The sequence below is a fragment of the Eucyclogobius newberryi genome, unplaced genomic scaffold (assembly GCF_026437365.1).
Source record: "Eucyclogobius newberryi isolate DKJ021-1_F unplaced genomic scaffold, fEucNew1.0.hap1 SCAF_2, whole genome shotgun sequence".
Taxonomy (NCBI): domain Eukaryota; kingdom Metazoa; phylum Chordata; class Actinopteri; order Gobiiformes; family Gobiidae; genus Eucyclogobius; species Eucyclogobius newberryi.
This window is the reverse complement of record NW_027315834.1, coordinates 3,771,865-3,787,323: the sequence shown is the minus strand read 5'-3', so window position 1 is coordinate 3,787,323 and position 15,459 is coordinate 3,771,865. Positions and strand designations below refer to the sequence as shown.

At 42.0% G+C, this 15,459-nt stretch overlaps 1 protein-coding gene across 1 annotated transcript in view; it reads left to right on the top strand.

Moving 5' to 3' along the window:
* The window catches only part of LOC140368450 (uncharacterized), a 109,401-nt gene that overhangs the window by 59,868 nt on the left and 34,074 nt on the right, over nucleotides 1-15,459 (top strand). The window contains exons 2-4 of the mRNA XM_072455491.1: nucleotides 5,972-7,428; nucleotides 9,007-9,025; nucleotides 13,080-13,205. Coding sequence (XP_072311592.1) covers nucleotides 5,993-7,428; nucleotides 9,007-9,025; nucleotides 13,080-13,205 — 1,581 coding nt within the window. The 5' untranslated portion in view covers nucleotides 5,972-5,992. The remainder of the gene's footprint in view (nucleotides 1-5,971; nucleotides 7,429-9,006; nucleotides 9,026-13,079; nucleotides 13,206-15,459) is intronic.

Below are 15,459 nucleotides of genomic sequence, written 5' to 3'. Positions count from 1 at the left end.
TCATCATGAGGCGCTGAATCCTTGGTGTCATTTCATTAAGGCTCTTTTTGATGAAGGACACCAGCGGGCGGTGATCTGTCTCAACTGTGAAGATAGGAAGGCCATAGACATAACAATGACATTTTTCAAGTCCATAAGCCAAACCAAGACATTCTTTCTCAATCTGAGCATATCTGGTCTCAGTCTTAGTCATCAACCTGGAAGCGTATGCAACTGGTTTCCAGCTTTCATCTTCTGCCTGTAGTAAGACCGCACCTATTCCATCTTTTGATGCATCTGTCGAGATCTTCTGTCTTTGTCGGATCATAATAAGCAAGCACAGGTGCAGTTGTGAGAGTGGTCTTTAGAGTGTTCCACTCACGCTCGTGTCTAGTAGTCCATTTGAAGTCTGTGTCATCATGAAGTAGCTCTCTTATCGCTGATGTTTTTGCTGATAAGTTGGGTATAAACTTCCCAATAAAGTTGATCATCCCCATTACTCTGAGCACACCTTTTTTGTCAGTAGGATGAGGCATGCTCAGGATGGCTTTAATCTTCCTCTCATCTGGCTCAATGCCACGCACAGACAGTTTGTCTCCTAGAAATGTTATTTCCTGTACACCAAATTCGCATTTAGTACGAGTTTCAGTTTCAGTCCATTCTCACATATTCTTTGAAGCACCTTTCTCAGTCTTTCATTGTGTTCTTGTAGGGTGGAGCCCCATATGACCACATCATCGACATAACATCGAGCCCCTTCAAGTCCTTCTAAGATGCCGCCCATTGCACGATGAAGCTGACATGATCCCAAATGGCATTCTCAAAAATCTGTACCTGCCATAAAGAGTGTTGAATGTGCAGTATTTGGAGCGTTCCTCATCCAACTTTATTTGCCAAAATCCTTGAGCTGCATCCAGTTTGGAGAAGTATTTGGCTCCAGCCATCTCACATGTCATCTCACGCTTTGGAATCTGGTAATGCTCACGTTTTATATTTTGGTTTAAATCACCGGGGTCCATGAATATTCTCAGTTCTTTATATTTGTTCTTTTTGTCCACACAAACCATTGAATTTACCCATTCAGTTGGTTCCTCCACTTTTGTTATTACTTGTAACTGGCACATTCGGTCAAGTTCCTTCTTTAGACGGTCCCGTAATGGCGCTGGAACTCTTCTTGAGGCATGAATCACTGGTATTGCGTTCTCTTTCAGTTGGATTTTGTATGTATTATGGTAGAGAACCTAATCCTTTGAACACATCCTGATATTGTTGTACAATAGTGTCAACTGTTTGTGTGCCTGGTTGGCAGCTGATGTGGGAGACTCTTTTCACTAAGTTCAGTCTTTTTGTGGTGGCCCCACTGAGCAGCGACTCTCTGCCCTCCGGCACTATAGTGAACAGAACATAGTGACATTTTTTCTTTACAGTCACTTTGAGCCTGCACTGACCCTTGCTTTCAATTTCCTTTCCATTGTAGTATTTTTGGAGCACTTTTTTGCGGATTATGTTGATCTTTTTTTCATTGCATGAATGTCTGTCATGCTGAATAAGTTTGCTTGGGCTCCGGCATCAATCCTTAGTGCTACAAGTGCTCCATTTATGGGGAGTGACACAACCCATGCGTCATCACTATTGGAGTATTTATCATGTTCCTCTCTGGCATTGGTATCTGCACTAACCAACACCATCCCCACAAAGAAAGTCTCACTGAGGTCAGTTTCTTCAACTATTCTCACTGATTTAGGCTCGCCCTTCGACCGACACTATTTTGCAAAGTGATTTTTACCACCACATTTTGCACACGTTTTGCCATTGTCTGTTACCACATCGTCTGCAGGAGTAAGTTTCATCATCTGATGTTTTCTGCATTGCATTTCTCTTAATTTTATTCTTAATTACAGCTATTTTGGCGCTGTCATGGAATGCAATGGTATTTGAATTGTTAAGTCTTTGCATGCTGCTGGGCTATCTCAGTGGCTTGGCACATTATCTCAGCCTCCTCCAGAGTTAATTTAGCCTCTCTTAACAGCCTTTCACTTGTCCTCTTGTCACATATGCCATACACAACTTGATCACGAATCATTGAGTCCTTTAAATCCCCAAACTCGCATGACTGTGCTTTTAGCTTTAAATTGGCGATAAAGCTATCAAAAGTCTCTTCTTGTTGTTGCAATCGTGACCTGAACACGTACCTTTCATATACTGTGTTCTTCTGTGGTGAACAGTGTGCAGTAAACTTTTCGATTACTTTATCATACTTGTCTTTGTCATCAGCTTCTGCAAATTCAAAAGTATTGAAGACTTTGATGGCTGGGGGACCAGCAACAGTGAGAAGTAGAGCGATTTTCCTGGCATCGGGCTTGGAGTCGAGTCCCAAATCTGATAGGTACAGCTCGAACTGTTGCTTGAAAGACCGCCCGTTGTCGTCCACATTACCGACGAGCTTCAGTCCCCCCGGTGGCCGTAACGTCTCCATTTTGCCAAAAAAACTGGTGCAAAACTTTGTGTTCACTCCTGGTACCATGTGTTGTTCCCTCCTAATAATGAGTCGTAGTTTAGTGAACAATTGAGCTAGTGCTCAAGCCTTTTATTCACAAGTTGTCAAATAGCATGTTACAGAGGAAGTGTCTCTTATTCTCTGTCTCTTATATAGCCACTCGGACAACATGACTCATTAGCGACATCCAGTGGTGGCATGTAATACAGTTACACATATCAAGACAATACGTGTTTCACCCTTCTGGTGAAAGTAGGCAATAGATGGTTAACAGACGTACAAGAAGTACTAATACGGATTAGTAATGAAAGTAAAAGTAAGTAAAAATGTAGTCAAAGAGGAGAGAAGAGTTGTAGTTGAGTTGATTGTCTCCAGAGGTTCAGTTCCAAGTTTTTTTTCACTCCTTTCTTTCTTGTGCTTCAGAGATGAAAAGAAAAAGCATAGTTCCTTATGAAATACACTGAAAAATAACCAAACAAAGTAACACCCCCAGCATTGAGCGATAACCAAGTAACTGTTGCTTTAGTCCTGCTTTAGTTCTGCTTTAGTCCTGCTTTAGTCCTGCTTTAGTCCTGCTTTAGTCCTGCTTTAGACCTGCTTTATCCATGCTTTATCCATGCTTTATCCATGCTTTATCCATGTTTTTTTCTGGTAGATATGGTTTGTTTAGTCTTGGTTTAACCCTGATCTTGTTTTAGGTTTGCTTTGCACTAGTCGAGTCCGGTTTCTGGTTAACACTGGGTTTTAGTGCTTTTGTCCTAAGAAACAGAAATGATCAGACATAGCAACATCGACCACATTGACATTTGAAATATTTACCCCTTTGTAATTATGAGATCCAGAGGGTGCCCTCTGCTGTGGGTGGGGCCTCTCACATGCTGAGTAAGACTGAAGCTTTCAAGGACAGTATCAAGCTCTTTAGCGTTTCTGTCACAAATATTATCCACATGCACATTGAAATCACTTGTAAACCAAACCATCAAAGTCTGTGCATACGACTGAAACATCTCAGTAAAATCAATAAAACGTTGGCAGTGCTGGAGAGGCTTGTATAAAGGGGGGGAGGAGGCGGGGAGCGATCCAGAGACTTGTGAACCTTCAAACTTGTGGGGTAGAACCTACAACTGAGTTAAATCTTCTTCTCGGGACCAACCCCCCTATTTTTCACCCAGTTACGGCGTAGCTGTAGCGATGACAGAAACCGCCCATCTTATTCCGATGGGGAAATTGTCAAATCTCTGAAATGTGAACATGCTGACACTTTATACTTCCAAGAACCCCTCCTCATGCGATGTGACGACGGCTGCGTGGCGAGGGCCGATCATTCCCGCTTGCGGCAATACTTGGTTTTATGCTTTGATACCTTGGCACTCCCGTGTGCCGCTGTGTCATGTAGGGGGTTACAGGGCACATACGCTCTCGCTGAGACTACGTCACGGGGTGGGCGGGGGGGGCAGATCGCTCTTGGCGAGGGTGGGGGCGAATCTCAAACTAAGCCATCTGCATTTCCAGGTTTTTGAGCGGGTCCAAGATATGGGTGATATTTCATAACTTATGTTATGGGTGTTGCACAACACTTATTATTATCAAATAGGGCTGCAACGGTTATTCGAGTTAATCGAATAATTCGATTACAAAAAAAACTTCAATTATTTTATTGCTTTGGTGCTTCGTTTAATTTACATATTTCATTAAAAACACGTGAATCTGTGGCGCACGGAACGACTAGTGGCACTTTTGTTTCCCACGGAGCTTCTTCCTGAAGCAGCTGAAGCACAACAGAGAGAGCGGCGTGTTTTAAATTCACGAGTGTGACCCATGGATCTATTAAAGGTGCGACCGGGAAGAGTTTTGTTGTGTAAAAGAGCACGGTGCTACGAGCTGCCGCGAGCAACCACCACAACAAGCTCCGCCCACCCCAGCCTCCGCGTCCTCACCGCGCCACCGCAGACCCCCGCTCCACACTCGCTCCACACTCTGCTTCCCTGTCACACTCGTACGTTTCAAACATGCCACACGCTCCTCTGCGGCGCCTTGAAACGGCCAATACATCCATGGAAACAGCAGGAGGACCGCGACCGTGTTATAATAATCTGATGTGAAACAAAGTACGCAATGACACGGAGCCAACGCCGTAAAGTGACAAAATGCAAAATATAGAGCCACCGCTCCAAACACCAGCATCACTGTCCCACACACAATGTTTTACAAACAAATGTCTTATTTTAAGTTATGTGACAGCAACGCAAATTAATTCATACTGTAACTATGAAAAAAGTCTGGTGACAAGTTAATTAGCCCATTATATATATATTCTTTATATACAAACGGAACACTTTGGACTGAAGAGAAATGTTGCTGTTTTTGGGACAAACTTATGTGAAATTAAGAATGAAATATGTTGTTTTAGGCAGAAACTCCATTTGTTATTTGTTTGTTACAATGAACTATAACGTTTATTTAAAAAACTATTTAATATGCTTTTAAATGGTTTACGGAATGTACAAAAAAATTGACCGATTCATTGATTAATCGAAGAAAAAAATCGATAGATTAATTGATTACTAAAAGAATCGATAGCTGTAGCCCTATTATCAAATACACCCTTAGGATTGACTACGAAACCCGAAAAATGGCATGATATGGGATCTTTAAAGATCCTTAATGTTTTTTGCTGAATGTTCCTGTTTCTGTTTGCTTGTTCAGACATTAGTCACTTGCCTGACACAAGACTGTTATGAAATTCTCAGGTGTGATCTGTTGCCCATTTAGTCAACTGACCCAAACTACCATTTTTAGAGCCAATTACTTTTCCAGGAATAGTGTGTAGGAGCATTACGACCCCTGGTGACCAATTTGTGCCATGACTAAAACATATTTTGTCTCTGTTTTTGCTGCGTGTCTCTTGAAGAAGAAAACGATGTGCTTTTGTTTTAGTCGAGTCTCTCAAACCCCTAGCATTGAGAGAAGCCTGCTGTGTGGGGCGGGCTGCGGCCTCATGAGTTTGAGTCCAGCTTTCACCTGTTTGCTGCATGTCGTTCCCCAGTCTCATTCCCATTTCACGCTGCACTGTCCTGTCAAAGCCTACAGGCCAAAACATTCTTTGGGAAAAAAAGTACTGAGATTGAAAAATACAAAGGATCAAACATGACTCTCCCAGTTTACACACATTCACACAAACACATTTAATTGTTTAACTGTATGTTCATTGATGGTCAACATCTTTTTGCCAAAATGTTGACTGTAAACATGTTTAAATGACAGAGCTCTTGGTCAGACTGGTTTGATACTGTCGGTCCTCATCCAAAGCCAGAGCCTGTTACACTGTCCACATTCTTATAGAAATGGTAAAGTCCTGTTAATTTCTGAAGCTTGTGAAAATGACTCTATTTTGTCCATAAAATAGAGTCAACAGTGATAAGGAACTGACAGAAGTATAAGTTCTTTATTTGCACTATTATTACTTTACGTCTTCTTTTTCTGTGTTCATGGCAGATCTAAAAGTCCATCAGAAGAATGGGGTTCACCTGTGACCAGTGTGGAAAGACATTGAGCGCTGCTTCTGCACTCAAGGCACACTACAGAACTCACACAGGAGAAAGGCCATACAAGTGTGAACAGTGTGAAAAGAATTTTAGAACATCACATGAGCTCTTATCTCATTACCGAACCCACACGGGAGAAAAGCCATACGAGTGTGACCAGTGTGGAAACAGTTTTTCTACAGCAAGCACTCTCAAAACCCACGCCAGAATCCACTCTGGAAATAAACCTTACAGTTGTAATGTTTGTGAGAAGGCATTTTCAAGATCAAGCACCTTGATATCACACATGAGAATACACACTGGAGAGAAACCATATGAGTGTGACCAGTGTGAAAAATGTTTTTCTCAAGCAAGTGCGCTCAAGAAACATACTAGAATCCACTCTGGGGAGAAACCTTACAGCTGTGATGTTTGTGAGAAGGCATTTTCAAGATCAAGCAACTTGATATCACACATGAGGATCCACACTGGAGAGAAACCATACGAGTGTGACAAGTGTGGAAAAACATTTTCTCAAGCAAGTGCTCTCAAGAAACATACCAGAATCCACTCTGGAGAGAAACTTTACAGCTGTGATGTTTGTGAGAAGGCATTTTCAAAGTCACGCAACTTAATTAAACACATGAGAATTCACACCGGAGATGAACCATATGAGTGTGACCAGTGTGGAAACTGTTTTTCTCAAGCAAGTACTCTCAAGAAACACACCAGAATCCACTCTGGAGAGAAACCTTATAGCTGTAATTTTTGTGCGAAGGTATTTTCCCAGTCAAGCACATTAATTTCACATATGAGAATCCACACTGGAGAGAAACCTTACAGCTGCGATGTTTGTGACAAGGCATTTCCCCAGTCAAGCCACTTAATATCACACATGGGAATCCACACTGGAGAGAAACCTTACAGCTGTGATGTTTGTGAAAAGGCATTTCCCCAGTCAAGCCACTTAATATCACACATGAGAATCCACACAGGAGAGAAACCATACGAGTGTGACCAGTGTGGAAAATGTTTTGCTACAGCAAGTCATCTCAAAAGACACACCAGAATCCACTCTGGAGAGAAACCTTACAGCTGTGATGTTTGTGAGAAAGCATTTTCAGACTTGGGCAACTTAATAAAACACATGAGAATCCACACTGGAGAGAAACCTCACAGCTGTGATGTTTGTGAGAAGGCATTTTCAGACTTAAGCAGTTTAATATCACACATGAGAAACCACACTGGAGATAAACCTTTCAGCTGTGATGTTTGTGAGAAGGCATTTTCAGACTCAAGCCACTTAATATCACATATGAGAATCCACACTGGAGAGAAACCTTACAGCTGTGATGTTTGTGAGAAGGCATTTTCAGTGTCAGGCAACTTATTAAGACACATTAGGGTCCACACTGTTGAAAAGCCTTAGTTTTATCAGATGCATGTGTTTTCATATCAAACAACTTCTATTGTTCATGTTTTACAATAAATGAGCTTGTCATCTGGACACTGTGTTTTAGAAAAACGGGACGTTTCGATTCTTATTCAAGAGTCATTCTCAATCTGCGGATCTAGTATGAGTAGGCCCCGCCCCCCAGGCAGAACCTACTGATGAAGGGTGTTTACAGCTTCACTTGAGATTACTCCTCTTTGTATCCGAACTGTAAAGTGCTATAAGTGCTATACTGTAACCCTTTTGTTAGCTGACTATAGCTCCCTCATCACTAAGTACCTAATTAGCATCAGAATGGCCAGGGCTTCTCCCGCCACATGGCTTCAAGACACTTTTGTATACGACAGGTATGTTGAACCTTAAACTTCCATTTCTGTTCAAAGAGGGATTCTCTTTCTGAACAAAATGGCCTCTGTAGGACATATGTGTCCAAAGAGACCTTTAAAAGACATGGCCTTTTCATCATTCAAGACACTGTTGCAGAAAACAAAGCAAAATGTTGGATGGGTGAAAGAATGTTCCCCATCCCCCATAGTCACCTGACTATTGTGGAGAAGTGGAATCGTCCACTGTAACAAATCCTCTTGTTCTGCTGGATGGAAACTTTCTCAAGATTAAGTTCTTAATGACTGTATTTCACGTAAAGTCTGACCTTTGGCATGAAGCTGGAGGTTTAGATTTACTTATGTTTAATTTTCCAGAAAACAATTTTAACAAAGGTCAGTGTCAGTGGTCAAGGCTTTCCAGCGACGTGTTTAAAGAAAAAAACAAAACTAAGAGAAATAGTCCCGGGCACTCGCTCTAGACCTGGTTTAGTCCTGGTTTACACCTGGTTTGGACCTGATTTTGTCCTGGTTTAGACCTGGTTAAGTCCTGGTTTAGCCCTGGTTCAGCCATGGTTTAGTCCTGGTTTAGGCCTGGTTTCGTCCTGGTTGTAGTCCTGTTTTTTTCCTGGTTTAGACCTTGTTTAGACCTGGTTTTAGACCTGGTTTTAGACCTGGTTTTAGACCTGGTTTTAGACCTGGTTTTAGACCTGGTTTTAGTCCTGGTTTAGACCTGGTTTAGTGCTGGTTTAGACCTGGTTTAGTCCTGGTTTAGTGCTGGTTTAGACCTGGTTTAGTCCTGGTTTAGACCTGGTTTAGACCTGGTTTAGTCCTGGTTTAGTCCTGGTTTGGTCGTGTGTGTGTGTGTGTGGTGTGATGTGTGTGATGTGTAGATATGTATGTATTCATGTGTGTATGTGTGTAAATATGTATATATTGATCGGAGTGAACGTATATATATATATATATATATATATATATATATATATATATATTTTTCTTCCATAATTCTTTTAAATAGTTTATTTTGTGTTATGTCATTTTTGTTGCTGTGCGTTTCAAAAACAATAAATAGTAAAGTTAATTAATTATGTTTTCTTTTGAGATTGTACACAACCGTTTCCCATGTTTACTTTGCTGTTGGGAATCAGCTAAAGAGGGAGATGTGATGTGATTTAATCTGATCATTACTATGTGCTCCACTAGAGGGCGCCACTGTTTGTGTTGCAGCTTGTCGCTGCTTGATGACGTAAGGAGTGCCAGCTGATCCAAGATAGACGCTGTTATTGCTGTTACTGATTTTTGTCTAATCCTCTCAATAAAAGACATATAAGTCGACTTCAACGGCTCCAACTCAACACAGCCGAAGGTAAGTGGAGAATGACATATTTGTACAGGAATGTGTTTCATTCACTTATATCCAGTGTTTAGGCCAACGTTGTATCTTGTTTGTGTCGGCTAACGCTACAAACCTAAACTAAAACAACAACTCAAATTAAATGAAACCTCTTTTTATTCGCTCGGCTGGACGTGAAGTGAATTATTGAGAGTGTGTTTCTACTCTTATTTTACACATTTATTGCTGCTTATGAAAGATAAACTTGTTTCATAGACTCGGAAAACTACCGGAAGTTGAAGGTTTTTTTTTTTTCCATGATCATTTCAATAAATACATCCATTCTTGTAAAAGTAGGCAATAGATGGTTAACAGTCGTACAAGAAGTACTAATACGGATTACTAATGAAAGAAAAAGTAAATAAAATGTGGTCAAAGAGGAGAGAAGAGTTGTAAGCACTTACTTGGCCCTTACTAGTGGCCCTTAGAGGCAACCGTTGTTGTGAATTTGGGCCATACAAAAATAAATTGATTGGATTTGACTTGGAGTTGGGTGAATCACACAAGGAGGCACGATATCTGTTTTGGCCTTTGCAGTACATTTTTGAGTACACAACTCTGAAAGCTGCTTTTCTGTTGTACTGACGTTTGGAGGAAATGAGTTGTGCACTGTATACAGGGCCGGCCCAAGACTTCAGGGGGCCCTAAGCAAAAACATTTTTGGGGGCCCCTCACCACGTCATCAGAATCAGTTTTATTGCCATTGTCAGTAAACAATTCACATATGGGAACTTTCTTCAACGCAAACAAAGCGCACCCAAACTCCAGGGCATCCGTTTGCCAGTTAATTTATTCTCAACACCTCACAAGCTCAAATATTGATAACTTTAATCCCACAATGCAACTTGGTATTCCGCTGACATCACCTCTACTCCCTGTACAAAAAACACATGTCCCAGATATGTTTTTGGGCGTATTTGTGGGCGTTAAGGGTCGACAGCCACATTAGCACATTAGTTTAAATTAATGAACATGGGGGGTCTGGGGGTCCTCCCCCAGAGATTTTCAGACCTTTTTTGGGTCTTCTGCTGCATTTTAATTAATGTGGTCCAGCCGGCTAAAGTAAGAGTAAAATGTTGAGGTTGTAATGCTATAAAATGATGATGTGATGAAACTGTGCCAGGAGAAAATGATTAAAGCCAGTTATTAATACATTAGTGTACTTAATTACTCAATACAATATTGGCTATGAAAAATAATTATGGTCAAATTGATTCATTTTAACTGAAAATGTAAAACTAATAGTTATCCTTAATTAATTTATCTTTTACTGCTCCCAACTGTTCCTTCTTGCCAAAGTGACAAAACAAGTTATATTAAATTAAACAAATGGCATAAGCATTGCTTGACTAACAATTAACACTGATAAAACAAACATATTATTCCCAGAGAATGAACAGAACTAGAAGTGAAGGTCCAAACCTAGCTATAGTGAAGAGACTGCGTTTCTGCAGCTTTGCCACTTTTGTATGAAAATATATAGTATTATTCTATAACAGACGTAATCATAATATGTCTGGTTATTTTTCACTATCAATTTATTATAATTTATAACAACTAGTCTAATGATGCTTTTTAAATAAATTGAAATGTTTTATTGCTCTATTAAAAGTGAATTACAATATAAATGTTTGTTCTGATCTGAACATCACACACTCCTGCATGAAACAATGCTGCGATGTGATTGGCTGATGGACCTTACACGCTTAAACCTTTACGTTCCTCTCATTCCACGTTAAGAAGTAAAACAGACATCACGAGTCACGATTGATCTCACACATGGTGATGTGAGAAAGAGGGACGCAAACTCAAACCCGCTCATCTCTGACTGAGGCTGCACAGGGGCCCGGGACAGGGGCCCGGGACAGGGGCCCGGGACAGGGGCCGCACACTGTTCACTCCAAAGTCTCACATCAGAGGTTCTGGACGAGACGGCGCTCGTCCGGACCGGATCTCCGCCTCTTAGTGACCCGGGGCACAGACGCCCCTCACCGGCCTCACCTGCAGCTGACACTCCCGGGCTGGTGTAAATGTTAAGCTCATTATCTTTCATTCAGACATATTATTGTGCGCGGGGCAGAGCTCTCGTCGCCTCCAGCCTGAGCGAACTAACGTGACAGAATCGTGTTGTTTCAAACAGCAGCATTAACCGTCTCTTTGTAAGAGAAGTTCAATACCTGGAAAGTGTTGTTGAGTTTGCAGTTTCTTTACATCGTCAAGAAGTTTCTTCTTTCGTTTTTCGTCATCGGGGGGATATATTCCTCTGGACATGAGGACCACGTTCTGTTGTGTTTATGTTTTGCTCTCGAGCTCCTCGCGCACAATGAAGTTGCACAATCAGCGCAGGTTTGGTGCCTTAGTTGCCAGATTGTCATTACAAATAAATGCGGTTTGTGGGTTATATGTTACCGCTGTGTGCGCTGCCGCGCCAGCAGCGCTACTACACTAGTGGCGCACGCTGCGCTTGCACTTCACATAAGACGGGTTGCCAGATTGGGGGCCCTATTAACGCCTCGGGGCCCTACGCGGCTGCTTAGTTCGCTTATAGGCTGGGCCGGCCCTGACTGTATAATCTATGGCCTGATTCAAACGCAAATGCTTTCATTGTCATCCTGGCTCTTTGTTTTGACATCCGCTGTCTTCAAATGCTATATATATTTATGATGGTTATTTATTGATCCTTATTTGTATAATAATCCTTCATATAACATGACAAAGACACATGACATGCTGTAGGTCAGGGGTCTGCATTAGAGGACTCTGCATTAGAGGGCTCTTCAAACTGTATTACAACCTTGGCATGTCTTTCATTAACATTGTGAGTAGTTTGTGTTGCATTAGGACCAGACAGCGATGCAGTCGCAAAAGGCACCAGAAGATGGAGCCAAACACTCATCAAAAATGAATTATTAATTAAATTTAAACTTTTAAAAAATGCAACACCTTCTTTGAATAATGGCCGCTAGTTGAACTGAGGTGATTTGAAAACGTGTGAAGAAGTACACAGAAAAACATAATAAAATGTATTACTCATATTGTAAGAGCCATATTTGGGTTTTGTGCACGCGCTTGGATACGAGCATGACTCTGCAGTGTTTGAGGGCGGTGCTAAGGTATATTTGTAAGGTTAATTAGTGAGAGCACTCGCCTGCGTTTATTGGTTTGGATAATGGCGACGGGGTGAGCACAGGGAAGGAGACTTTTGTTGTCTGTTCTCGTTTATATCATCGTCACGTTACGTTCTGTGACCGTTATCATTTTGTTCTTCATTCACGTTTCTACGCGAACGTGCATGGATTTCTCATTCATAAATCTGCTGTTGTTGCGCTACACATGTCACAGCTAGTGACAGTGATAAGGTACCGCGTGGTTTCACTTGGATTGTTTATCAAACTCTGTTCCCCCGTTAGGCTCAGAGGTGCTTTCACATCAAGCGGGTGAAGCTTTGCTTGGGAGTGCCGCTGTAGATCTGGGTATTAGACATTACGTCTAATGCTAGTCTATCGGTATATTCGAGGTACATAAAAACCCACCGCAAGTACGCACAGAAGACTAGGGTTGAGCGAAATGATTCCAGGTCAAATGTGGGAAGTGACACACATAAAAGACAGTCTAGGCTCACAGCTAAAGCTTTTGAATATAAGTTGGAAAAGCTTCAAGAAGAAAGGAAATCAAAAGTTAAAAAAAGTGCAGTAAGATTGTACAAGAAAAATGATGAGATTGTAGAAACTGTTCGGTCTCGTCTTGATAACGTGTCCAGTTTGTACACAGAGGCCTGTCAGCTGCATGATGTTGTGATATCTATGATTCCTCCAGAAGAACAGGAAAGGCAAAATGAGTGGTTTGACAGTGTTAAAATGACCCCAATAAATGTTTTTTGGAGTTGCTGAATGTGTCTGATATACAGATTCCTACAGAGGGCGCTGTTGGCTCATTTATTGCTCCATCTGTGGAGGCACCGGTGCAAAATGGCGGTATTGCAAATGAAGTTGGGCAGGATGACAGTGTCTCCAATAGGGCTGGGAATCGCTGGGTACCTCACGATACGATACACGGCTCACAATGCGATAATATTGCGATATGGACATTATCTTATATTATATATCGTCTATAATAACGTGCGATATATCATATGTTTAAATAAATACTTTTTTGTGTAAATTTATATTTATTTTTTGTTGAAACACAATGATAAATAAACAACTTGTATTCTATTTGTTAAAAAGGCTCAATGAGAGTGTCACGCTGGCCCTTGAAGGGGCGGAGCCTAGACCACAGCTGAGCGGAGCGAGAGAAGAAAGTTTTGTGCGTCGGAGTTCGTCATCTAAGTTTATAGTTTAAAGCAGTTTGTTTGCCTCCCCAGTCTAGCAGTGTGTGCTATGCGGGTGTGTGTTCTTGTTATACAAGAACACACACCCGCATAATGTGAGACACGAGACCATGGATCTATAATATGATCCACGGTCTCGCGTCTCACTTTTACACAGCCAATCTCGCATTGTGCGCCCCCGAGCTAACTCCAAAAAAAGTGTCTCAACAAAGGAACGAAAAGGCGAAAAAAGCCATTTATAGCGGCTTTTTACAACGTTAAAAGATTGATACTTGTAGAGAACGTATCGATAATCGAGTGCGGGAATAAATATCGCGATTTATCGATATTTTGGCCTAGTCTCCAATCCGTCAAATAAATGAAAAAAAGCGTAGCACTGTTTTCAGTAAATCTACTGTGTCCACCACGTCGTCTGCCAGATTAAAGGCTGAGTCCAGCAGAAACTTCTGAAGGAGACGCTTCTGAAGGAGACGCTTCTGAAGGAGACGCTTCTGAAGGAGACGCTTCTGAAGGAGACGCTTCTGAAGTAGAGATGCACCGATTCCAAAATTCTTGGCCGATACCGATTTCCGGCTTTTAAGGAGGTCGGACCTGCCAAAACCGATTTTTCCGATACCGATTTTCTATCTAGCCACTGATTTTCCCACAAACTACCCAGTATTATATGAAAAAGTTGCATGTATACAGGACACACGTTTTAGAAAAAAATGTAAATTATTTTGTGGAAAAATAGAAAAATAAATAACTATATATAAAAATAATATATAAATACAGAACTATATACTAACTAATATGGCCTGGAGAAGAGTGGGGGAAACAGAGAATAAAGGAGTCCATTTCTCCTGCAGAAGATGCAGCTCCAATGGTTCCAGATTGAAATCAAATGAACTATTTTCATATAGTAATTTATACATTTGTAATTTTAAACATTCTTTTGAATGAGCTGGAACCTTCTGCAGGAGAGGAAGCCGATGGAACATGAGGAGGGTCAGTCCCAGAGCACCTCCCTCTCAAAGCTGGAGGACTGGAGGAAATAAAAAACACACAATGCAATTTAGATGACGCGGGCTAAAAAACAAATTGTTATCCAACCAAATGCTTTTACACACCTGTGGGTGCAGCAGAAGGGCCAGCATCCCCTGAAGGAGCATGGGCAGGGGCAGGGGCAGGAGCAGGAGCAGGAGCAGCAGGAGCAGGAGCAGCAGGGGCAGGGACAACAGGGGCAGGGACAACAGGGGCAGGGACAACAGGGGCAGGGACAACAGGGGCAGGGACAACAGGGGCAGGGACAACAGGGGCAGGGACAACAGGGGCAGGGACAACAGGGGCAGGGACAACAGGGGCAGGGACAACAGGGGCAGGGACAACAGGGGCAGGGACAACAGGGGCAGGGACAACAGGGGCAGGGACAACAGGGGCAGGGACAACAGGGACAACAGGGGCAACAGGGGCAACAGGGGCAGGGGCAACAGGGGCAGGGGCAACAGGGGCAGGGGCAACAGGGGCAGGAGGAGCAGGGGCAACAGGAGCAGGGGCAACAGGAGCAGGGGCAACAGGAGCAGGAGCAACAGGGAGGGCTGAAGGCAAATCCAGATCTTCAAAAAGAACATTGTACAGCAGTTATATTTGAGCCCAGTACATTTAATGCAATATTATTCAAACTTTTACTATTATAATACAGTATATTAAATGAGGCACATTTATGTTGCCAATATCATTTTCCAGATTCATCAGCTCTTTGATAACTTCACACACTCACTAGAAGCACAATCAGCTGTGCACTATAGATTCTAGAGCACGATAGATTCTAGAGCACAGCTGATTGTGTGAACACGTCTTTGAGGCTGTGGGACAGTTAAATAGTCCTGACATTAGATTATAGTCACTCATTTCGCTGTTCGAGTCAGTAATTTAAGTTTTGTATCTACGTAATGTATGTCTCAAATGCATCAAAGTA